The sequence below is a fragment of the Polypterus senegalus genome, chromosome 12 (assembly GCF_016835505.1).
Source record: "Polypterus senegalus isolate Bchr_013 chromosome 12, ASM1683550v1, whole genome shotgun sequence".
Taxonomy (NCBI): Eukaryota; Metazoa; Chordata; class Cladistia; order Polypteriformes; family Polypteridae; genus Polypterus; species Polypterus senegalus.
The window spans coordinates 129,223,486-129,247,635 of record NC_053165.1 but is presented as its reverse complement, the minus strand read 5'-3'; the positions used below and the strand labels follow the sequence as shown (position 1 = coordinate 129,247,635).

The 24,150-nt window shown below is 38.6% G+C and overlaps 1 protein-coding gene across 1 annotated transcript in view; it reads left to right on the top strand.

Moving 5' to 3' along the window:
* The window catches only part of pstpip1a (proline-serine-threonine phosphatase interacting protein 1a), a 216,235-nt gene that overhangs the window by 138,139 nt on the left and 53,946 nt on the right, over positions 1 to 24,150 (top strand). Inside the window, exons 4-6 of the mRNA XM_039773418.1 lie at positions 11,747 to 11,781; positions 14,089 to 14,195; positions 17,146 to 17,208. Of these exons, the coding sequence (XP_039629352.1) occupies positions 11,747 to 11,781; positions 14,089 to 14,195; positions 17,146 to 17,208 (205 nt within the window). The remainder of the gene's footprint in view (positions 1 to 11,746; positions 11,782 to 14,088; positions 14,196 to 17,145; positions 17,209 to 24,150) is intronic.

Sequence of the window (24,150 nt, the reverse complement as noted above, 5' to 3'; positions counted from 1 at the left end):
GCCAAGCACTAATCACTGTCTTCCAAAACAAAATAAGGACTTATTACAATGTGCATCATACAGACCAATTTCACTTCTGAATAACGACGTTAAAATACTCTCTAAAATCATAGCTAGAAGGATGGAGAAAGTGCTCCCCTCAGTAATATCACAAGACCAAACTGGATTTATTAGGGGCCGACACTTATCTTCAAATCTTCGACGCCTGTTTAATGTAATATACTCACCAACTAAATCAAACACCCCAGAAATATTATTATCATTGGATGCAGAAAAAGCATTCGACATGATTGAATGGAAATACCTTTTACTATTTTGGAGAAGTTTGGGTTTGGCCCAACATTTGTGCATGGATTAAATTACTGTATACTAACCCAGAAGCTTCAGTTTGCATCAATAACATTTGCTCAGACTACTTTAAACTAGAACGTGGCACAAGACAAGGATGCCCTTTGTCACCACTGCTGTTTGCAATTGCCATTGAACCACTGGCAATACATTGTCGAAATACTGATCAGATAAAGGGGATTAGCAGAGAAGGACTGGAACAGAAAATCTCATTATATGCAGATGACATGGTACTGTATATATCGGACCCAGAAAATTCTGTGCCTGCAGTCTTAGCAGCACTCACAGAATTTCAAAAGCTCTCTGGTCTCAGAATTAATCTGAATAAAAGTGTACTCTTTCCGGTGAATTCGCAAGCATATAATATTAGATTAGACACCCTTCCTTTTATCATTGCAGAACAGTTTAAATACCTCGGGTAAACATCACAAGTAAACATAAAGCTCTTTATCAACAAAATTTCGTCGTCTGCATGGAAAAAATTAAACAAGACTTGCATAGATGGTCAACCCTTCATCTCACACTAGCTGGAAGAATTAACACTGTTAAGATGAATATTCTTCCTAAGCTCCTTTTTATTTCAAAACATACCAATATACATTAATAAATCGTTCTTTAAGCAATTAGATTCAACAATAACCTCATTTATTTGGAATTCTAAACATCCACGCATCAAAAGAGCGACCCTACAAAGACAAAAGGCAGAAGGCGGCATGGCTCTACCTAACTTCCAGTTTTATTACTGGGCAAATATACAGTCGATAAGAACCTGGACACAAATAGAAGAACATACACAGGCATGGACCGCAATAGAAGTAAAATCCTGCAGTACTTCTTTGTATTCCTTGCTTTGTGCTCCAATAAACACACGTTATCGGCAATACACTAATAACCCAATTGTGCTCCACTCACTTAGAATCTGGAACCAATGTAGAAAGCATTTTAAGACGGAGAAGCTTCTTTCTGTGGCACCCTGCAAAAGAACCACCTCTTTCAACCCTCACAAACATATGCAGTTTTTAATATCTGGAAAAATTTGGAATTAACTTGCTTAGAGATCTTTATATAGACAACGTCTTTGCATCCTATGAACAATTACATTCCAAATTTAACATTCCAGCTACAAATTTCTTTCACTATCTTCAAATCAGGAACTTTGTTAAACAGAACCTTCCAGATTTTCCTCATCTTGCACCCTCATCCACGCTGGAAAATTTATTGCTCAATTTCAAGGAGTTAGACTCCATCTCTACAATATATAAAATCCTTTTACAATCCCTTCCTTTCAAAGATCCAAGAGGACACTGGGAAAATGACCTCTCAATTAATATATCAGAAAAGGAGTGGAAAGTAGCAATGCAGAGAATTCACTCAAGCTCCATATGCAAAGCATACAATTATACAACTCAAAATTATATATCGAGCACATCTGTCTCGACTAAAACTCTCAAAATGTTTCCAGGGCATGATCCAACCTGTGAACGCTGCAAAAGCCCCAGCCTCACTAGGTCACATGTTCTGGGCCTGCTCCAAATTAACATTATTCTGGACAAAAATTTTTAATTACCTCTCAGACAGTCTTGGACTCACAATCCCTCCTAACCCATTAACAGCTGTGTTTGGGGTTCTTCCAGAGGGTCTTAAAGTGGAGAAAGACAAACAAATTGTGATTGCATTCACTACACTGTTGGCACGCAGACTTATTCTGATAAACTGGAAGAACCCAAACTCTCCTCTTTTAAGTCAGTGGGAAACTGATGTGTTATATTATTTAAAATTGGAAAAAATCAAATACTCAGTTAGAGGATCTGTGCAGACTTTTTTCAAAACATGGCAGGATCTAATCAGTAATATTTTGAAATGATTTATAAAGCACAGAGAATTTGTTGATTTAGGTATTTTTAAAAGCCTTAAATTTTACACCGTTTGGCTTGCTCTCTCTCTCAAGGGTGGGGATCGATCTGTTCTTAGCATAATTCTTTTTTTTTTTTTTTTTTTTTGTAAAATTGATTGCTATGTATTGATTGTAATAAAATTAATAAATAAAAAAAAAAAAAAAATAAATGTTGTTGTTGTTGTTGTTGTATTGTTATATAGAAGGTGACAATGTTTATAATGCTGTAAACATAAAAAAAATAATAATGACCAATCCAAATTAAAGGAGTAACAAAGTAAAAGTGAAACTAACTCCACCTAGAAGATCATAATATTAACAGTTATAATAGCAGGAATAAACATTTCAACAAACAACCTGAAAAACACTTGCTTCAATAAACAAAATGCTAAATAAAGGTTTTTTCATAACATAAAGGAAAGAAAAGATATTCTAGTGTATACAGACACAAGGCAATAAACAAACAACACAAAAATACATCTAAGCTAGTTTGGTTTGATCTCACTGACTTATGAATTACATCTCCTAGTCTTAATTCTTGTCTAAAGAATTACCTGTGGAGACACCACTGAGTGGCTTTTAAATGCATTGTTAAGAGTTCTGATCTTTTAGACGAATCAGCCTTTCACTACTTTGTTGTAAGTTTCTCAGCATCTGCTTCCCTTGATAGATGCATTGACTTTCTTTATAGCTCCTATGTGCTCATCTTCCTTTGAACAGCACAATTGTGAGGATGTGTGTGTGTGTGTCGGTGTGTACTACACACTAATGAAACAGCTGTTGTGAATAAGTGAAATGTCAGTTTAGTTTTCCCATGTAATTTAGGAAGAAAAGTTTATAAAAGTTAAAAGTTTTATCCTTCATATGTTATTGCTAGTGATAGCTGAAGGAGGCAAGTTTCACTTTGCACATAGCATTGCCGAATTTAGACTAAAAGTCATAATTACTAAATGGAACACCTCATTCACATTTCTTCACTTACCGCTTATCTACAGAACATAAGTAAACTATTCTTGACGGCTGGGGTCCTGTCCAGCCAGGACACCTGGAAGGTGGAAGGACCGGGAGAGGGGCAATCCCCCCCCGGGCCACGAGAGGGCAGCCACCCTGGTCTGCATCAGGGGCCACAGGATCAGAGGTTAGAAGCTCAGCCCTGTTGGGGCCCATGGAGACTACCAGGGGGCGCCTGGAAGATTACAGACCCTTGGACTGCAGCACTTCCGCCACACCATCATCACAGAGCAACTGGAGCACATCCAGGGCATTATAAAAGGGCTGCCTCACTCCATTAGATGAGCTGGAATTGGGAGGAAGTGGACGGCACTTGTGAGGAGAGGAGTAGAGGCAGAAGTAGTACTGAAAGAGAGTAAAGGAAAGAAGGGTCTGTGAGCAATTTAGCTGATTTGTACATTGTGTGGTGCTGTAAAACAAAGGGAAGAATAAATGTGTGCGTTTTATGGACAACTGTTCTCATGTCTGACTGTGTTAAAGGGGAGAAACTCCACACTATATATATATATATATATATATATATATATATATATATATATATATATATATATATATTCTATGGCTCTCTCATTTACATTACCATGGGAGAATGCTGTGATTCTTTTAAAAATGCTTATTTACTACATGAAAATACACCAAAATAAACAATCATGCTGATGATTTTGTTTTCATTACAGGAAACTTTCTACTTGGAAACTTTCCCCTTTCCATTACCTAGCAATTGCCATTTGCTGTTTCTCGGTTAGTGCAGTTGAGGATATGCACACTCCAAGTACTGTGAAGTAACGTACTGAGCACTGCCTCTGTCTCCATCACATCTTTAGCATTGCAATTGCCAAGACTGCCATCATAATTTACCAGTCAGGCATCATACTACCAAAACAACCACAAGAAATGTCTCATGGCGCAACAAAATGTCTGTACTTGACAGGAAATGAGTTTTTTTTTTTTTACTTTACTTAAGCAATACATGATCTGCAGAAACATGCAGAATTAGCAAAGGAAAATGATTCCAAGCCAGGGATAAATACCTTTCTTTCTTTTCCATTGTATGAATTTCACTGGTTGAAAAACACCATTTGTTTTTCAAATTTTTTTGAGAAGCCAAACTGTATGATTTACTATGAATTCAATTTAACAAAAGTTGTTTTGCTCTTAAGTAGTTTTTACTGTCAGTTACAGAAATACCATGTTACCAACAATGCCACTCTCAGAACAAATAGCCTAAAGCAGTGTACTTATTCTTTATCCAGCTGCTATCATGTCAAGGAATCGAGGCAGTACTATGTTCTGATTTCTTCAAGGCCTACAAAGAGCTTTTCTTTCATGCACAATGAACGATGCGGAGTGCACTTTGTCATTCTTTGTCCAGATGCTTTTCTCTCTCTGGGCTTTGGTCGCAACTTATGATTTCTGGCTGAACGACAGTTATAGTTTTGCAGTTTTTATATGTTATACTGCTCTTTTGCTAACATAAAAAACATCTACTGGGGGTTCACAATCAGTCAGGCCCTTTCTTCAGTGAGGCAGACATGTTGCTTCTCCAAATGGTCTCTCTCTTGTTTGTGTGCCTCACTGTCGAACATCTGTTACGTCTGTCCCTACATTATCCTTTGCAGTAGCAGGTTCACTCTTGCTTTTCTTTAGGGGCCACATCCTAGGCAAAAGAATTCCTGCTATAGAGCATAGAACTAGTGTTGACACTGGGTTACAACTGAAGAAGTGGACATTTTGTCATTGGTTTCTTAATTGCATGTGCGCCCAACATGGTAGCTGCTAATTGGTGGAAAGTTTTGTCCACCTTGGTTGGGAAAGGCTGAGTTATGAGAGGTTTTATCACTGACTAAGGTGGTAACAGTACAACTGCAGCAGTTAGATACCTCAACTACTAATGCCAGGATTTTAGTTGTAGATTTCAGTTCTGCATTTAACACAAATACACCAGAGCTTCTCCATAGCACACTTCTCAGTAAGAATGTGGACTATGCCACGTGTCTCTGGACCTCTGACTTTCTAAGGAACAGACAATAGACAGTGAAGATTTGCAAGTATTAGTCAGGGCCCCTGACCCTGAGCACAGAGTCCTCCCAGGACTGCATTCTGCCCCCTCTCCTTTAGTCTCTTTATACCAATGACTGCACCTGCATTGACCCATCTGTTAAATTGTTGAAGTGTGTCCATGATACCACCCTGACTGGCCTGATCACACACAGGTGCCATATTGGAGCGAGGTATATTGGCTGACCATTTGGTGCACCTTCAACAATCTTAACTTGAATACTTTGAAAACAGTGGAAATGACTGTAGATTTTAGAAGGGACTCCTGTCTTCCTACATCTCTAGTTATAAACGGTGTGACTATGAACAGGGTGGTATCATTTCAATTTCTTGACACAATTATCACTCAGTTTGAACTGCAATGACAACATGACTGCTGTTATCAAAAAAACTCGGCAGCGTATGTTTTTATTCCATCAACTTTTTCAAGTTTAACCTGCCTCAATCAGTGCTGGTCCACTTTTTATAAAGCTGTTTTGAAAGCATCCTTCCTTTCTCCGTAACAGTCTGGTATGGCAACGCATCTGCTCACTTAAACTGTTATTCAGACAGCAAAACAGATAAGGTAAGTCTGAAACTGGAATCCAGCGAGGTCCTGTATACATCAAGGGTCAGGAAACGCCCCAAAAATATAAGCAAAGACTACACTCACCTGGACACCCATCTCTTTCAGTTGTTACCGTCAAGGAAACATCACTGGTCACTAAAAGCAAGAACTACCAGACACAGAAACAGTTTCTTTCCTACTGCAGTCACTCTGGTTAAACACAGTCTCTGATTTGTAGCTTCCTCCATTCAATCTAAAATATTTTTATTTTGTATTTATTTTATAAGGGCATAGCGTATATACTCACGTATAAGTCGGGTCTTGAAACCCGAAAAATCGATAATAAAATCAGACCCCGACTTGTATGCCCTTTCAAAAATGCGACATTAATTTTTTTTTTAAAACATCTTCTTACCAACTCCAATCTTTAATCAGTTTATCAGACACATCAAATTTTGTTGAAGCAGTGCAGTTACCAATTTCTGTCACTACTTCAACAATGTTTAATTTAAAACCAGCTTCATATTTTCTTCTGATTGAACGCTCCATCGTAGATAAGGGATGCTCTTACGATAAAGGTGTATGAGGGTGTGAGATACGAAAAACACAAATCAGTGCAAACATTGCTTCGGAATAGTTTGGGTGTCACCGTGTGGTCACGTAGGTACAATGCAGAGAGAGAGAGAGAGGTTAGGAGCACATGCTAATACAGCGCATTGCCGCACTATCATAGGAAAAAAAGGCAGTGAGCTCCGTGGTTACTCTCTCAGGCGGGCGTTAGCATATCATAATCCCTTGTACCAGTAGCAAGAGGTTTCAGCATTTGACTTATATGACTGACATTATAAAATACCAGACATTATACATTAAAATCAAGTCCCGACTTATCTGCGTGAGAACTCATCCACGAGTATATACGGTACTTGATATATCAGTGGTCATGGAGCAATTCTGCATTACTAAATTGTTTTATATATTTGTGTTTTGTACAAGATATTTTTCACTACTACTGTATACAATGCTGTGATGGTGTCATATATTGAATACTGTACTGTGCTGTTAATTGTGTTCACCATGCAATGTATTTTAACAAAACAGCAAGAGAAATTCCTAGAACCTGTGCTGTGAGGCAATAAAATTCAAGTTCAAGTTCAAAGATGGGGACATCTCCAATGGCCTCATGTGCTATGCTGTGCGTACAATTCACACTAAAACATGGATAAAACTATCCATGGTAGCTCACCTTGTGTTTTGAGATAATCTTGCCTAATGGAAGCATGTAGATTGAAAAAGGCAGCAGACTCAGAATAGATCCTTGTGGTACACCATATGAATTATCATGGGTCTCCGTAGTACAATCACCACAACTAACATCATTTTCAGTCTGTTAAGTAAGACTGAAACCAATTTAAGATGGTGCTGGATGGACCCGCCTACTGTCTAAGTCGATTTATAAGAATACTGTGGTATTTGGTGTCAAATGCTGCACTGAAAGTCTAAGAGAATAAGAACAGATATATGGCTTCTGTCTGCTTTAACCTGCAAGTCATTTACTACTTTAACCAGCACTGTTTCTGTACTATGGTTTGTTCTAAAACCTGACTGAAAGTTTGTTACGAATAATCATTAAGCTGCTTAATAACTGCATTTTCTAGAATTTTACTTAAGAAAAGCAAGTTAGTAATTTGTCTAAAGTTGTCAAAGACAGAGGAGTCGAGATTATTTTTCTTGAACAGGAGTTTAACAACTGAAGTCTTTAGACAGTAAGGGAAGACCCCAGTATCTAATGATGAATTCACTCTGCCAAACACACTATCAATAAGGACATCAGGGATGTCTTTAAAATAAGGCTGTTGGTACTGGGTCAAGGACGCAGGTGGAGGATTTCAGTTTAGAAAGTATTCTACATAATTCAGGTTGATGTATTCCAGTGAAAGAATTGAACTCGCTAGAAGGGCATGCTGGGATTCAAATGCAATAACTTTGGGGTGGATGTACTATGTTGTTTCTATAATCATTTATTTTGTGCTTAAAAATATAGCAAAAAACCACAAGTTTCATTAGTAGTTTTTAGGAAGCATTTCATTAAGTGAGTTGGATTTAGAAGATGATCGATAGTTGAAAATTAAAATCTTGGATTACCAGCATTATCATTTATAATTTTACAGAAATAGGACTGCCTCTCAATGTGGACTCTATTGTTATATTCAGTTATTTTTTCCTTCAATATTTCATAGTGGACGATCGGTTTAGTTTTTCCCCATTTATACTCAGCTCTCCGGCATGTTCTTTTTAAATCGGACACTCTTTGGGCCTTCCAAGTTATAATAATGCTGGAGGAATTCTCCACTGGCCTTTCAGGGCCACTATGTACACTGCAGCTCTCACCTTAACAGTTTCTACCTTACTATTTACACTTTTAGCACTTTTAAGGTAAGCACTGCAATCTGACTGATTGTTTAGAGAGCAAATATTTTTTAATTACACTATTACCTGTCTAGTATATGCTGCACATAAATAATGAGATGGCATGCAAGTTTTTTACAGAATGTTGTCATTATCATTATCTATGTACAGGATATAACAAATTTGACTGACTGACTCACTCACTCAGTCACTAATCATCAAAAACACAACGCCCCATTTAGCTAAACAGTTGAAATTTGGCAGAATGGTACATCTAGGGCAGTAGGCATCCACTAAGAAAGGACATTTCGATATATCAAAATGTAGGAATAAAAAGAACAAAACACAATAGAAAAACTAAAAACCCAAAATCTCAAAAATTTCTTGACAGATTTTATTGAAAGTAGGAAACATGACACTTTTTTTTTTTGTCTGTTGATAGTCGTCATTAATAATGCATTAGTGAGTGGGACATTCTAACACACAGCATCTCCCATTTTAGCACAACACTGACAGCATTTTAAAAGAAGAATAGAGTGTGCCAGTTTATACAAGTGAAGGGTGTCTGCTGAAGTGAAGTGAAATCAGCAAAGCTCAGTGAGGCTCAAAGAAGACACGCTTAGCAAGTGCTTACCAAGCATAGTTGCTGTGAGTGTAATCAATTTCATGCACCTGATCTAGAAGAAATGGTGTTTAATAAACTGGTCCAGGTATCGCCTCATGCTACCAGTAGTGACACTGACTGTAGCCAAATGCAAAACTAGTGAAGAAACAGTCAGAAAAGATGAGGAGGTAAAAATGTCAGTGGCCTCCACCTGTTAAACCATTCCTGTTTTGGGGGTCATCTCATTGTTGCCCCTCTAGTGCATCTGTTGTTAATTTCATTAACACCACAGCAGCTGAAACTGATTAACAACCCCCACTGCTACTTAACTGACCAGATTACTATCCCATAAGTTTCATTGACTTTATGCTATACTCTGATTAAAAAGTGTTCCTTTAATTCTTTTGAGCAGTATATATATTACCTTTCACCTCCATCCCCTTCATCTGATCTGCAACCTTGTGTAAATGGTGAAGTGGGAACTACATTTCCCATCACTCAGTGTACTGCTCCAGGACCATTTCATCTGCGTTCACGACCTTTAAATAACAGCATTGACAAACTTGGCATATCATCAATGTCAGAAACTGCTATCTATGTTTTTATTTTTCCCTCAGCTAATTTCATTGTTTTGTTGGATTACAATGTTTATGTTAGAGCAGTGCTTCTCAACTCTTGTGGCCTTAAGGGCCCAGTTTTTCCTTTTTAAGTTCCTTGGCGCCACACAGACAGCATTTTAGTAGGGGAGTTCCCCCTTCCTGAATGGACCCCAATTAGAAAAGCTGTGGTGTTGGGGAGGGGAAAGGGGTTCCCTTTGGTGATAAGCACAGTTTTAAATGGGTTAAAACACTGCACAGCATTGTCGATGCTTCAGTGAACCAGAAAGTGACAATAAATCTAAAATAAACTGATTACACAACATATTTTTATCAGTGTGCAGTCTTGCATTTTTGGAAAACCCCACATTTTTTTCCACCCGCATATCGTCATTAAGTTTGCAATATCAATCAGTAATCAGCATTAAATGCTTTTAAAAAGCAAAAAAATTCTATAGCTGATGGAGGTGCTGTTTTTCAGAAAGTGATAAGAGAACAGGACAGAGATTGTGAGTGAGTAAAAGTAATTAGTAATTTGTTTTTTTGTTAGTACTCATTTATTCAAATCCACGGTATACTGAAGCAATACTGATTGTAGGCTTTGATGCCAATGAAGAGTGAAGATTTTTAGCAGTTTTTAGCTTTGAATGAATCAATTTGGAATCACCTTTGTACCATTACTGAATAGCACTTTAACATGGAGCTCTACAATGTCTTTTACACCAACAACATCATGGGGTGATGATGCGGGTTAGTTCCATATTACCAGGTCCTTCCGGGGAGCCTTTCGAACCCACTACCGCTGATAACGTAACCATGGGACGAGCCAAGCAAATGAGGACACTCACGCACAGCAAGGGCTAGGTGCAAAGTGATAACTGCTTTTATTAACGCCACCAAAAAGCAGTGTTCCAAGGTGACAAAAAAAAAAAGAATCAGGATTAAAACAAGATTAAAACCATCAGCCTTTGTGTTTTTCGTATTCTGTCGGATGAGCCCAGCACCTTTCCAATTCCATCACCCAGGCTCACCCATAGCTCACTCAGCTGGTGGAGACACAAGCAGCTGTGGTCCTCAACCCCCAACCCCTGTCTTAGCTGCCTCCAAGCAGCACCAGCCAGACCACTCGGGGTCAGCTGTCATCCTGTCTTCCTTCACACGCCCCTGGCGTACCTCAGATTTCTTGGGACGTCACCACTCCCCAACAATTAATTAGTGGGGATGATCCAACCCTAGAGCGCCAATCCTTAGTGGGCCTGCGACCGAGCTGTGCACTCCTGGCTGGCTGGCTGCACATCCTCTTGTTCTCGCTCTCACTCTCTGCCTGTGCAGGCTCCTTATAAACTGACACTTCTAATGGGGCCAGGTGTGCATATGCTGCTCCCTTCAAGGAATTAATGGGGCACCTGCCTGAAGCGCACACCCCCACGTGTCTTTGCAATCAGGCTGGCATCCCCCCATCTTAGCAAAGCACCTTGGCACACCCACCCGTGCCTGATTAGAGCCTGTGATTTGTGGGGTGTGATTACATATTTAAAATTAGCCCAGCGCCATGGACTACTTACCACATATGGACTGTATAAAACATGTTCAACAGGAAGCAGGTCAGGTGAATCAATAATATTAGCCCTTGATAAAAAAATAAAAATATATAGAAAAGGACTCAGTTACAGTACAGTGTACTTCTGATGCAACCATTTATAACTGAGGCGAGGCCAGGTAACACAGCTAGTTAAAGATAAAATAAGAAGTCCCTGCAGTGCGAACAAGCCGGAGTGTGTAGGGGGTGTGTGTTTGAAGCTCAGCTTCGGCTCCTGTTTAATTCTGCATAATTCTAATGGAGATAATTAAGTCTCAAGAACCAAACAATGCATTTAACATTCTTTAATCAGGGTAATTTAAACCTTGCACACCCCATTTTGAAACTTTTTTGTGTGCTCTATGGTTTGTGTTCTTCCTCTTCTAGATGTCTGCTTTTTTAAATTAAAGTTGCATAAAATAAACATTGTGATTTAGAATTCAGTGCTGAATTAATATTAGCCTTTTATGTCTTTGTAGTGTGTATGTGTATACATAGTGTTATTTATTTAATCTATTTTACACTAAATTATATAATGTATTGGGACAAAAGCAGAAAATATCTTTTAAAAATGTCTAGATATTAGAAATATGCCAAATAGAATAGTTACAGCTTTTCTAGTAGCTTCTTTCATTGAATACTATTAGGTCAATTACCTTTGTTTAAGTTACTCTTATTTATTAGAGCTCTTTTTCTTTTTCAGCACATTGAGAACATCTTTTGAAACACTTAAAACCCGTAAGTTTCCTTTTTTATTCTCTTTCAGTATCTATGGAGTAAGTACAGTTAATTAGAAACACCACTGGTTCCAGTTGTGGTTTACTTTCAGTTTTGGTTGACACTTCATGTGAACTGTGTGATTTTTTTCGGAATTGTTTTAATATCCGTGTCTTGAATAGGCTCCATCTTCTGTACTAATTTTTGATTAATTAAGGAAATTTCTAATTAATATGAAATCAAATTTGTTTGGTTTATGATACTATTCATTAAATGTGTGTTGGGGAAATGGGAATATTTATTTAAGACAAAACACAAAGTGTCACACAACAAATAAGCCCTAATAGTATGCATTAAATCATTTCCTTTTTATTAAAAAATCTTACAATAATAAAAAAAGAATGTGATTAATCCTGAATACATCAGTATTTATTTCCATAACACATTTTCATACAAAACATGCAACTCAAAGGGCTTTACGAGATGTTAAAGGATAAAATTTGCAAAATAAGAAAAAGAATCCATCTTAATAAAGTGTCTATGTATCAGTGTATCTTATCCATCTGGTTCTTATGTCTCTATCATTCCAAAAGATGGTACATCACAAACCTTTTTTTAAATTTTGATTTTGATATACCTTATTCACATATCACATTGCTTTTATGAATCCCATTACAAATAGCATAAAATGGAGATATATGCTTTGCATTTGTCATTCCAACAGATGATGCACACAAACATTTTTTAGAACTGTATTGTATTCCTATAAAGGTTAGTGATGCACCATCTGTTGGAATGACAAATGCAGTATATTTTATTATTACATGCATTGCAAAATACGTTCCAATAGGTGGTGCACTGCAAAGGTTATCGTTGAGGTCTATGTTGATTATTTAGGTTTCTACCCACCATAGATGGGTAGGACAGCTAGTAAATTCGAAATAAACAAGTATATGAATGAATAAATAAATGAAATACCAAAAATAATAACTATGAATAAATCAAAACACAATTACATAATACTTTGATCAAGCCGATGCAGGCAGTTTCTTTGACATCATGGCTTGGATTTTGCTCTGATATGCCTTGTCAACAGTAAGATCTTCTACTGACAGGTGTGTGTCTTTCCTAATTATGTTCAATCAATTGAATGGACCACAAGTGGATTCCAAACATCTCAATGATGATCAATAGAATGGGATACACACATGCGAAAAAGTCCACAGAAAACCTTAAAAGAAAACAGATAATGGTAGACAATTGCACATCTATGAAGTACATGATATATATATATATATATATATATATATATATATATATATATATATATATATATATATATATATATATATATATATATATATATATATATATATATATATATATATATATATATATATATATATAATCTATAAGAAGTGATGATAAAAACTATCTATGACAATATCTACAAGTGAAGATGATTTCAAACAACCTCCAACCTGCCCTGGCCAGGCCACCCCTGCAAGCTGAGCTCAAGTGCAGAATGCCAATGCTAAAAGAAGTCTCTAAGTACCCCAGAATTTCATCACAGGAACTTCAGGTAGCTCCTGTCATTGTTAATGTCTACATGGGAGGTGTGATAGGAGCAAATTTTTGCTGTAGAGAAAGGAAATGGGGGCAAAAATAAAGTTTCCCCATGAGCACCTAGTTAAATATCAGAACCTCTGGAACAATGCGCTCTAGACAAATGAGGCAAATAGAGTTTTTCAGTCACATTATCATATCTGGGGATAAACCAAAGACAAAATTTGACCAGAAGAACCTGAGAGTACAAACTGTAAAGCATTATGTTGGACATGTTATGGTTTTGGGGCTGCTTTCTGTATCAGGACATGGGCAGCTTGTCATTGCAGAATCCACTATGAATTCTTCATTGACTATAATGTGAGTTCATCTATTAGAAGATTTAAGCTCAACCTAAAGTGGTCCATGCAGCATGACAATGTCTCTAAATAATATACTAGTAAATATAATAAGGGATGGCTGAAAAGAAGGAAATGGAGGGTTCTGGAATGGACAATCCAAAGCTTGAATTAATTTTATTTGTACAATGCTTTGGCCATAATTTATTAATTGCTGTGGGTAAATGGAGCCATCTGGGCATTACTGGTCAACCCCAACTGCACAGTGAGATATAAAATTGTGTCATATCCAGTATGGCAGATGAGTCAAGAAAGAAGTCTTATGCAGATGAGATTAATTTACTTGGTAGCCTTGGGGTTGCTAATGTGGAAAGCTAATAAGTTCTGTTGTGGTTCAATAAAATAATGAATCTTCATCTTGCAGAAATGGAAAACATAGGAAATTTACACATCCAGGTGGCAGGACAGTTGAAAGATGAAGTAAGAAGATTGGAACAATATCGAGAAAGACAGAAAGAACAACGAAAAAAGGTAAGTGACATTTGATTTTTAATTCTACATTCTACGGTACTTTAACAAAATACAAAAACAGAATTTCACTTCATGGCATACAGCACAAATGGAGGTGTTTTTTATGACTTATTTTATTGTCACAATATTAGAGATTTTATAGAATTTGACGTGATGGACTTATCCAAATAAAACCACAATATAAACATACAGCTTAAGAAAACCAAAATCACCATCTCAAATAACCTTCAAAGCAACAAACTTATCTAAACACATTCATAGTCATCAAAAAGACACCTCATCTATAATGTATAGCAAATAAAACAAAATCATGATGTAAAAAGACTGTTAAGTCCAAAATTCTAAGTAAATACTTTTCAGATCTTATTGGTAAGTACTGTTATAAAGTCTGGTAGTCCTGGTCTTGATAGAACTACGTCATTTATCAGATGGAAAAAGAATGAATTGGGAAGTGTGTGGACATATCTGGATATCTTTATGTTTTAGTCTTGATAATAATGAAGAGAGATGATAACCACTAATTTTTGAATTGTTCTTCCACTCTTCACCCAACCACTTTATTATACGACACAGTGATGGACTTTCAATAAGTGTTTTGACTTGATGGCTAATGATGGTTAATGATTGCCCTTCGAAGGGAGAACCATAATGCAAGCATTGAACTCCACTGTTTGAATGTCAATGATTGGAGCTTGAAGGTTGTCAAGGTTATTTGTAGGCCTTCAATGTCTAAGGAATTCAATTCTCATGTCACCAATCTAAGAACAATAGAAGCATGAGTTTCTGTATGGGACCAGCTTTTACAAATTTGGATTCTCCTGTTTCTGTCTTCATTGACATTTTTGTCTGTTTTATCAGATAAACATTCAATCTCAAAGTGAGCTACTGTTTGATGAATCATGTGGCATCATAAAGGATATCCCATGACTATGGTGTCGCAGCTGGTAGTGTTAATTGGTCTTTTTTAGGTTGGGACTTGAAAGTGCTGAGCTGCTTCATGTGGTCACCCCAGGTAGTCTTTCTTTGGCTCAGCTTTCCTGTGAAGATGGTTCTACAGAATCATGGGGCTAGTTGTCTTTACCTTGGTGATGATGCATGTCTGTTTGACCCCTTGTCTGGGTAGGGAAGGAGTCTTTTTCTGTCCAATTGCAATGAATAAATGCATACAGGAATACATTTGGCAGGACTTCAATGTTTAGAATGGATGTTTCCAAATGGCTTTCACATTAATGAAAAGGCCTTCTTTAGATCAATAGATGCAATTTAATGCTTTTGTTGCTAAATTTACTCCGGAATTGCTGGCTATAAATGTCATGTTGGCATTACTTTGGGATGGTCTGAAGCCATATTGGGACTCAAGAAGGAATTGCTTGGTATGTTTGGCCCGATGAATTAGGAGCATATCATATCAAGGATTTTTTCGGCATCAAAAAATGGTAACAATACTGACATTTTTGAGGTTGGGTGGGATTTCTTTGACATTGTACATCTTGATGTTAATCGGCTGAAATTGCATTCATATCCCTCACTACCAGGCTTGAATATCTTTCTGAGGAACCCATCTAAGCTACAGGCTTTGCAGTTCTCCTTCATTTGCTGGATAGTGCAAAGATGGCCCAGAAATGCATTTACCTTTTGAACAGTATCATCTGTCATTAGTCATTAGAGTCACTTCACAATTCGGCAGGTGTTTGGAGTGCTTCTTTCTGTGTTGTAAGATGGCAACATCAGTTTATTTAGGGACTGGTGACGAGGGAGACCTTTAAGCTTGCTCTGCTTAGGATTTTCACCATTTGGGAGAAACTCAATATATCTATCTATCTATCTATCTATCTATCTATCTATCTATCTATCTATCTATCTATCTATCTATCTATCTATCTATCTATCTATCAATCAGACATATTTCTGTCTAGAATTGAATTCTGTGTTAAGGTGCCCTCTGTGCCATCAATTCCCTATTGACTATTTCAAAGGGCCGCCTGGGTAAATTCAAGTCTGAAACACGTCCTGACTGTCCTGTTGACCTTTGTAACATTTTATAGTGTGGTATTTAAGGAAAGGAACTGAAAGCTCCTCCATTACTTTCACTATGTACAATTAACAGCTAAGCGTAAGGCTCCATATAACAGTGGTCAACTAAACCACTCAAGTGTCCTGATATCCTAGGGTTAAACTGAACTAAAATGCAAATTGTATTCTTCATTTTTTACTTATACTGAACAGGTTTCAGAGTCCTTTGAAAGCATTAAGGTACTCTGTAATGTTAATTTGTACAAGAGTCTTACTATGCACTTGAAGTTCAAGACTTGTTAAATGTAAAGAATGCAAGAAATCATAAAGAGTATTATTTTATTTATTATTTTGCAGGAACATTTTCTGTTCATGATGCATGTACAGTATTTTTTCACATTGTATAAATAATAGAAACATGTTTATTAAGGGGCGGCACGGTGGCGCAGTGGTAGTGCTGCTGCCTCGCAGTTAGGAGACCCGGGTTCGCTTCCTGGGTCCCCCCTGCGTGGAGTTTGCATGTTCTCCCCGTGTCTGCGTGGGTTTCCTCCGGGAGCTCCGGTTTCCTCCCACAATCCAAAGACCTGCAGGTTAGGTGGATTGGCGACTCTAGATTGGCCCTAGTGTGTGTTTGGTGTGTGGGTGTGTTTGTGTGTGTCCTGCGGTGGGTTGGCACCCTGCCCAGGATTGGTTCCTGCCTTGTGCCCTGTGTTGGCTGGGATTGGCTCCAGCAGACCCCTGTGACCCTGTATTCGGATTCAGCGGGTTAGACAATGGATGGATGGATGTTTATTAAGCAGGGTTATTAAGCAGCCTTGGACTCGTTGCTTCTGGGATAGGCTCCAGCCCCTGTAAACCTGAATTGGGTAATGCAGGCTTGATAATATAATGTCATGTTTTCATTATTAAATTAATATAAATTGTACTTCTGTTACAGTTTGAAGGAGTCATGGAAAAAATGCATAAGCTTAAAGTGAATGTTTACAAGAAAACGATTGAGGTAAGTTGATCAATTGCAATTCTTCTCATCCAACTCCATTTATTCAGTAGAACAGATTTTACGTCACTGACTTTTGAGTCACATGTATTAAGCCAGTACAGTTCATGTTTCACTATTACTGTGCATCTGAAGTTGTGAAAAACTTGCACTTAAAAGTTGTTTGTTAAATCAATTCACCCTTCAAAAGTTATTGACATAGGGATCAGGGCCAGAATCAAAGGGGGCAAAACTAAAAAGCACACCGTTGATTGTTGCCTTGTGCTCGATGCTACCATGATAGGCTGTGGCTCTTCAAGATCTTGAATTAGGCTAAGTGGATCAGAAATGGATAGATGATTAGATTGGTGGATGGATGCAGATCAGGGGTCAGATGTATAAAACTTGCCTATGTATAAGAGGTTCCAAATGTGTGTGTGCAACACTTCACTCAAAAGTCATGATTTATAAAAGTACACCTGATGGGAAATCTTGGGTTTATTTATGACAACTCTGACGCATGTGGATGCAACATTTTGGAGAAGTGGGAAATGATGACACCCTAGATAAATTAGGAAAATGCAACAAAACCAGCTAAATGATGAGTCACTATTGTGTATAATAATTCATATTATCAAATTATTACAATAACGTGTTGATGTGACAAAAATATCAAAGCTCAAAAATGATGAATATAATGCACAGACTCTATTTTAGTTTCCTTGTTAGAAGGCCCATGCAGCGTGTTTTTGATGAAGAACTGTATTTGTTTTTTCATCAGTTTAGACAGACTACCTGTTGTTACTTTTCAGGATTCGAAATCAAAGCGCAGTAAGAACACAGGCGTGATTCACTCCTTGGTACAGAAAAAAGGTATATAATATATAATACATAATATAATACATATATAATAGATGAATATCATGCCCTAAAGCACAAAGGTTTAACACAATATGGTTTGTTTGGTGCTGCTTGAAAACTATGCAAATGGCCATATACAAAATGAATAGACTTTTAGGGACCAGCAAGGATTTCTTTTTTGATGGCTGACTTATGAGCCATTTTAGGCTCCGAGGAGTCATTTGATGTTCCTAACATAATCAAGACTATTGACAACAATCATAGCAATAAGGGCACCTAACAAGAATGATACTGTTTTACTGTAAGCAGGGACACTCCATTAACACACAACTCATGGGCAAAGTCAAAATGAGACTGACAAACATTGTGGCTTGGTGGCCTGGGTCAATCCAGGATTCATTTATTTCGAGGGAAAATAATGTTGGCAGATGACTTGCTAACAGTGCTGCTGTACATGATGGCTGGCTTGTGGTGAGGTAAGTGGCTGAACCTTCAGTTTTGCACATGGATTATACTATTCATTGTAATAGCAATCCTGTCATGACTTGTGCCAGGTGATAGTGACTACCTGCTCAAACACTGGCGTCTTACGTCTTCTCCTGAGCCCACTCTTAAACGTCACTTGGTGTGCACCATAAATTCAGGTAATGGTGTCTGGATGTTTCACGTGGGCGGCTGCTCTTCCTGCCAATGAAGGTCTGCAACATTAAGATTTGCATGAGTATGAGGTTAATTAGCATGGTCCATATTTGGGGGTTAGGGGCGTGTTCACATACGCACATTTACTAGACAATTGTGACAATTGAAGGGTCATTTGCATATAAATGTGTGTACGCCAGGTTTATTAAATCATATTTTTTTGGTGTATGCATTTTTATGTTTTCTGGTTTGCACATATTTTCATATTGCTCACAGTTTTATAAATGAGTCCCTAGGAAACATGGAGCTCCATTAATTGACCTAAGTGTTCAGTTAATCACAATGGTCTCACTCCATGCTGTCATAAGGATGCCATGCTTTGACCTTGCCCATGACTTTGGCTGCACATCCTATTATCCTATAGTCATCATGACTCGCATATGTTTTTATATTATATAGCAATTGTAGTTACTCTGCTTTCATTAGCGGTCTAGTCAAACCCAGTTGAGGGTTGGTCAATTAAGTTGCTTATCCTTTTGGTTTGATAGTGCTTTTCTTTTTTAATCATCCTCCATCTTTAATGTGACCGTATCAAAACTAAAGAATATGAAATTTAGGCTAAGTTGTCTATTGTATTTTCTTGCGCATAGCTTTTTCTTGAGGGGTCCTAATTTTATTTCTCCTCATACAGTTTGCAGTTTCATTAAATGTCATAAATATTAATGTATTTATCTCAAACCTGGTTAAACCTATGAGTTGTTTGATGTTGTGTGGATACCGCAGGAGACTTCAGTCATTTTAGTTATATCTACAGGGTCTATAGTGTGTTGCAGTCCGGCCAAGTGAGACCAATCAGAAAATCACAACAAGAGCACACCAACAATATGGGCTGGAAGTTGTAAGTGGAAGCAGGGAGATGAGAGAATGAATATGTTTTACATGGACACAAATAAAAACATTCATCCATCCATTATCTAACCCACTATATCCTAAGTAAAGAGTCACAGGGTTCTGCTGGAGCCAATCCCAGACAACACAGGGTGCGCACAGACACACATACCAAGGACAATTTTGGATCACCAGTGCACCTGATCTGCATGTCTTTGGACTGTGGGAGGAAACCCACGCGGACAACATGCAAACTCCACACAGGGAGGACCCGGGAAGTGAACCCAGGTCTCCTAACTGCGAGGCAGCAATGTGGAAATTCACTATGTCTATTGCAGGATAGGTCAGGTTGGGGAGCATGCACTGGTACAGCACGTTGCTGCACCCACCAAATGATGAAACAGCTCAGGATCCTGGTAGGCAACCCCCCCGACAGACACACGGCCCAGTCCCACCCTCTAGAAATAACCATCTATCTGCTACAGCCAGGTGTTACATGGGCGTCCCCTTGGCCTGGCCAAGCTCCTTGAGTCCTCAACAATGACGGTCTTACAAGCCGGATCACCCTCGGGGAATTGCACCACATGGCCGCAGTGCCGTAACTGATGCTTCCTAACAATGCAGGTAATGTGCCTCATACTAAACTAAACTCATACTAAACTAAAAACTGTTGTAGTTTAGTTTGCTTTTAATTATTTTCTTTTATTTCATTTTACAAAATGGTTGATGCTGCTGCCTCACACCTCCAGAGGCCTGGGTTCACATCTCAATGAAGTCACTGTGTCTACAGTTTGCAGGTTCTCACCAAGTCTGGATGGGTTTTCCTACAGTAACTCCTGTAATTTTTATGAATGATCTTGAGTGTTCTATCTCACGTTTGTCCCTACACTGTGCCTAGTTCTGTACAAATCAATATGGAACCAATGAAGCTATCACATAAATGTATGAGATATCGGAAAACAAGGGGACACAGACAAGGGGAGACATGTAAAGCGAGCACAGTGAGTGGTAGAGACAGGATTTAAACCCAGGCTGTTGGAGCTGCAAGACAGCAGTAGAGTTAACTTCTATGCCTCCTTATCATGTTTTAAAATGCAGAACAAAATCCTTTTTTTTTTTCTTCAAATGAGCAATTCTGTTGCTTAAAGTAAGGAGAACTAACAAAGCAACTGTGTGGTTTCAGCACAAAGAATTTACAGCACGCTGTGCACAAGACAGGAAGTTCTGTTTTGACAGTCATAAGTTATGTTCTCTTTTGAGCTCACGTTACTGAATGCCTCATGGAGGGGTCCTGAACATTTTAGTCTTTATTTTTAAAATGACTTTCCATTTAGATTAACCCGAAAATATGACTGCTCAGTGACTGCTATTTTATGAAGCAACTTTAATAGTACAGTCTATGAACATGCAGGGTGTGGCAAAAATTCCGACATTCGTGCATTGACACAATTAAATCATCAGTAGCCTACCAAATTGCCTTTGTTAATTTGAATAGCCAGTTATAATTTAGTGTCTATCTTTAACAACAATAGCAACAATTTTTATTTCTTTAGCGCATTTTCATATACAAGATATGGCTCAACTTGCTTTACAAGATGTCAAAGAAATAGTTACAAGAAAAGAAAAATCTAATTAAAATAGGCAAGAATGATAATGAATAAACAATAAAAAAAATCAATAACATAGATATATAATTAGCACAAAAGTAAAGTCAGTCAGTCAGTCATCATCATCATCCAACCTGCTATATCCTAACACAGGGTCACGGGGGTCTGCTGGATTCAATCCTAGCCAGCACAGGGCAGGAACAAATCCTGGGCAGGGCGCAAGCCCACCGCAGGGCACACACACACCAAGTACACACTAGGGATAATGTAGGCTCACCAATGCACCTAACCTGCATGTCTTTGAGAGGAAACCCACGCAGACACGGGGAGAACATGCAAACTCCACACAGGGAGGACGCGGGAAGCAAATCCAGGTCTCCTAACTGCAAGGCAGCAGCGCTACCACTGTGCCATCATGCCACCCTAAAGTAAAGTCCTTATATAGTAATATAAGTAATATATTCCAAGTCTGTAATGATGAGTATGACAATAAGGTCAGATGGCCATGGGACCAGAAAAAAAACAAACAAAAAACATTCTAGATAAGCTGGGGAAAAAAAACAAAATCTGCAGGGGTTCCAAGGCTAAGAAAACCACCCAGGCCTCACTTGGCATTCTACCTAACACAAATGTTCTTAAGTCATTCGTCATTGTTTCCAGATTTCATCCCTGAGAATTTAACGCAGTGGGTCTCGTGGACAGACCCTTCATTCAAGCATCACATCCTGCTGCACAGTACTTTGATCAGGTGGTGGTGGTGCAAAACACCACCACAGAAAAAAGAGAAAGCAGAGGACAATAAAGATTAGTAAAGATTACAAATTTCCAAAGAATATGATACTTCTATGCATGTATACAACTAAAATGTAGCTTAAAAAAAAGCCCATTTTTAAAACAGGGTTTTCAGATGTTTTTTAAAGGATCCACAGCGTTAGCCTTTGTGGAGACTGGCCCAGACACAGACAGGCAGACACGTTCATGTCACCCACAAACACGTTTATTTACACTATTTACACAGTTCAAGGTGCACCACAAACCCCCAAAGTTCCCAAAGTCCTGGCCACAATGCCTTACTTCCTTCTTCAGTCCGCCTCCTTGCCTCCTTCTATAGGCTCAATCCACTCTGCTCCCGACTCTCGCCTCAAATGAAGGGAGGCGGCCCCTTTTATTATCACCCGGATGTGCTCCAGGTGGGTTCCGGCAATCACCCGCCGACACGCCCCTGTGTGGTGGAAGTGCCGGCTGCATCCCCAGAAGCACTCCAGGTGTCCCTGCTCTTCTTCCCCCCAGCACTTCCTGGTGTGGCGGAAATGCTGAGGTCCAGGGCTCCAAAGACATGGTGGTCGCCCCCTGGCGGTGACCACGGGCCCCTACAGGGTGGAGCTTCAAAGCTCTGTACCCGTGGCCCCCAAAGGAACCAGGGTGGTCACCCCCAGATGGTCTGGGGAAGGCACAAGCCCTCCTCTGGTTCTCCTGGTTGTCCCGGCCGGGTCGCCACCCCAGCCACCTCTGACAACTGGCATATCCCTATTGGTAAAATATTCTAGATTTTTGGTGAATAACAGCAGAAGGCCACCTCACCACATCTTTAATGCTTAACTTTTGGAATAATAAGCACATCATTATTAGAAAATAAAGAGTTAGGGCCCCACCTTGGTGACCCCGTATAACTGAAGGACTTGAAAAGCAAAAATCATGCAGTAATCACAGAGATGTCTTCTCAGATGTAAGTATAGGACAGAACTGGAAACAAGGTGGCAGGTTGTGGTCATGTGACAGTGAGTGGCGGGTACAGGCTGTCAAATAATAGAAGTGACTTTAGTGATGGAGTGGCTGTCAATCTTCTGCTCTGCAGACGGAGGAAAGAAGAAGGCTTTAGAACATAACGCCAGCCTCTGGTTCAGCAGGTAATTACTGTCACCAAAACCCATAATTTGTCTCTGATGCACACACATGTCTCAAAGGGGACAGGAACTCTAAAATATAACAGGGAGAAAGTTTATTTAAGACTTTATATACCATTAGTATATTAGTAAAATATTCCCAACTTGAAAAGGCATTTGTCTATGTATTTCTAAAGATGAAGGAAGCCATATTACACTTAATAGAATTTTTCAAATTTTTGTAGAATACACAACTGTTTTATTGAGTCAGTTAATAATTTTAACATGTTACATTGTGGCACTGGCTTTGGCATCTTATTCAGTTCCAAGGCAGGTTTCTGATGTGCACATCCACATTTCACTCTGAGTACTGCTTTAAAGTAATTAGAATGAATATTGTAAAGGGTTGCACAGTGCTTGGGTAAAATATGTAGATTTATAGGATGACTGGTCCTGTCAGAAAAAAGCACAGGGCAGAAGGTGCATTCAGTCCAGCAGCATCAGTCTCAGAGAATCAAAAGTGCCCAACCACTTCCAAGTTCTTGCTAAGCAAGACAGTGACTCTGTTACCTTTGGTTTGGTATGCTGGATCAGTGGATCACCTCTAAATAAACTTGGTTTAGTCAGGACACTCAGTTAATCAGGGGGTTAACAATGCAGGTTTGTACAAGTGAAAGGCAGTCTCATATGGCGTAGTGCCCACCAAATTTGACATATCAAGTGTTGTTTGAATAAGCTAGTGAACAAACCTGGGCTGCATGCAACTGCCATCCTCCCCATTCGAATAAAGGATGTGAGCAGAATGCAGAACTGACAAAGTACTCTTCTTGGTCATTTGGCCCTTCTCTTATGTTAGTTCAGGTAAAACTGAACAGTGGAGAAGGGTAAGTAAGTTTCTTATGTTTTGGGGTAGGATAGAGTGGCAGAAGTTTAGGAAGACCCAAAGTGCCTGTTGTAAGGGCTGAGACTTAGAGAGCTCATTTCTTGGGAAGGCATAGACACAGGTTAAATAGTAAATAATAAATAAATAGTAATAGGAGAAAGGAAGCTTAGATCATCTCAATTCTATTTGATTCTATTTTATTCTA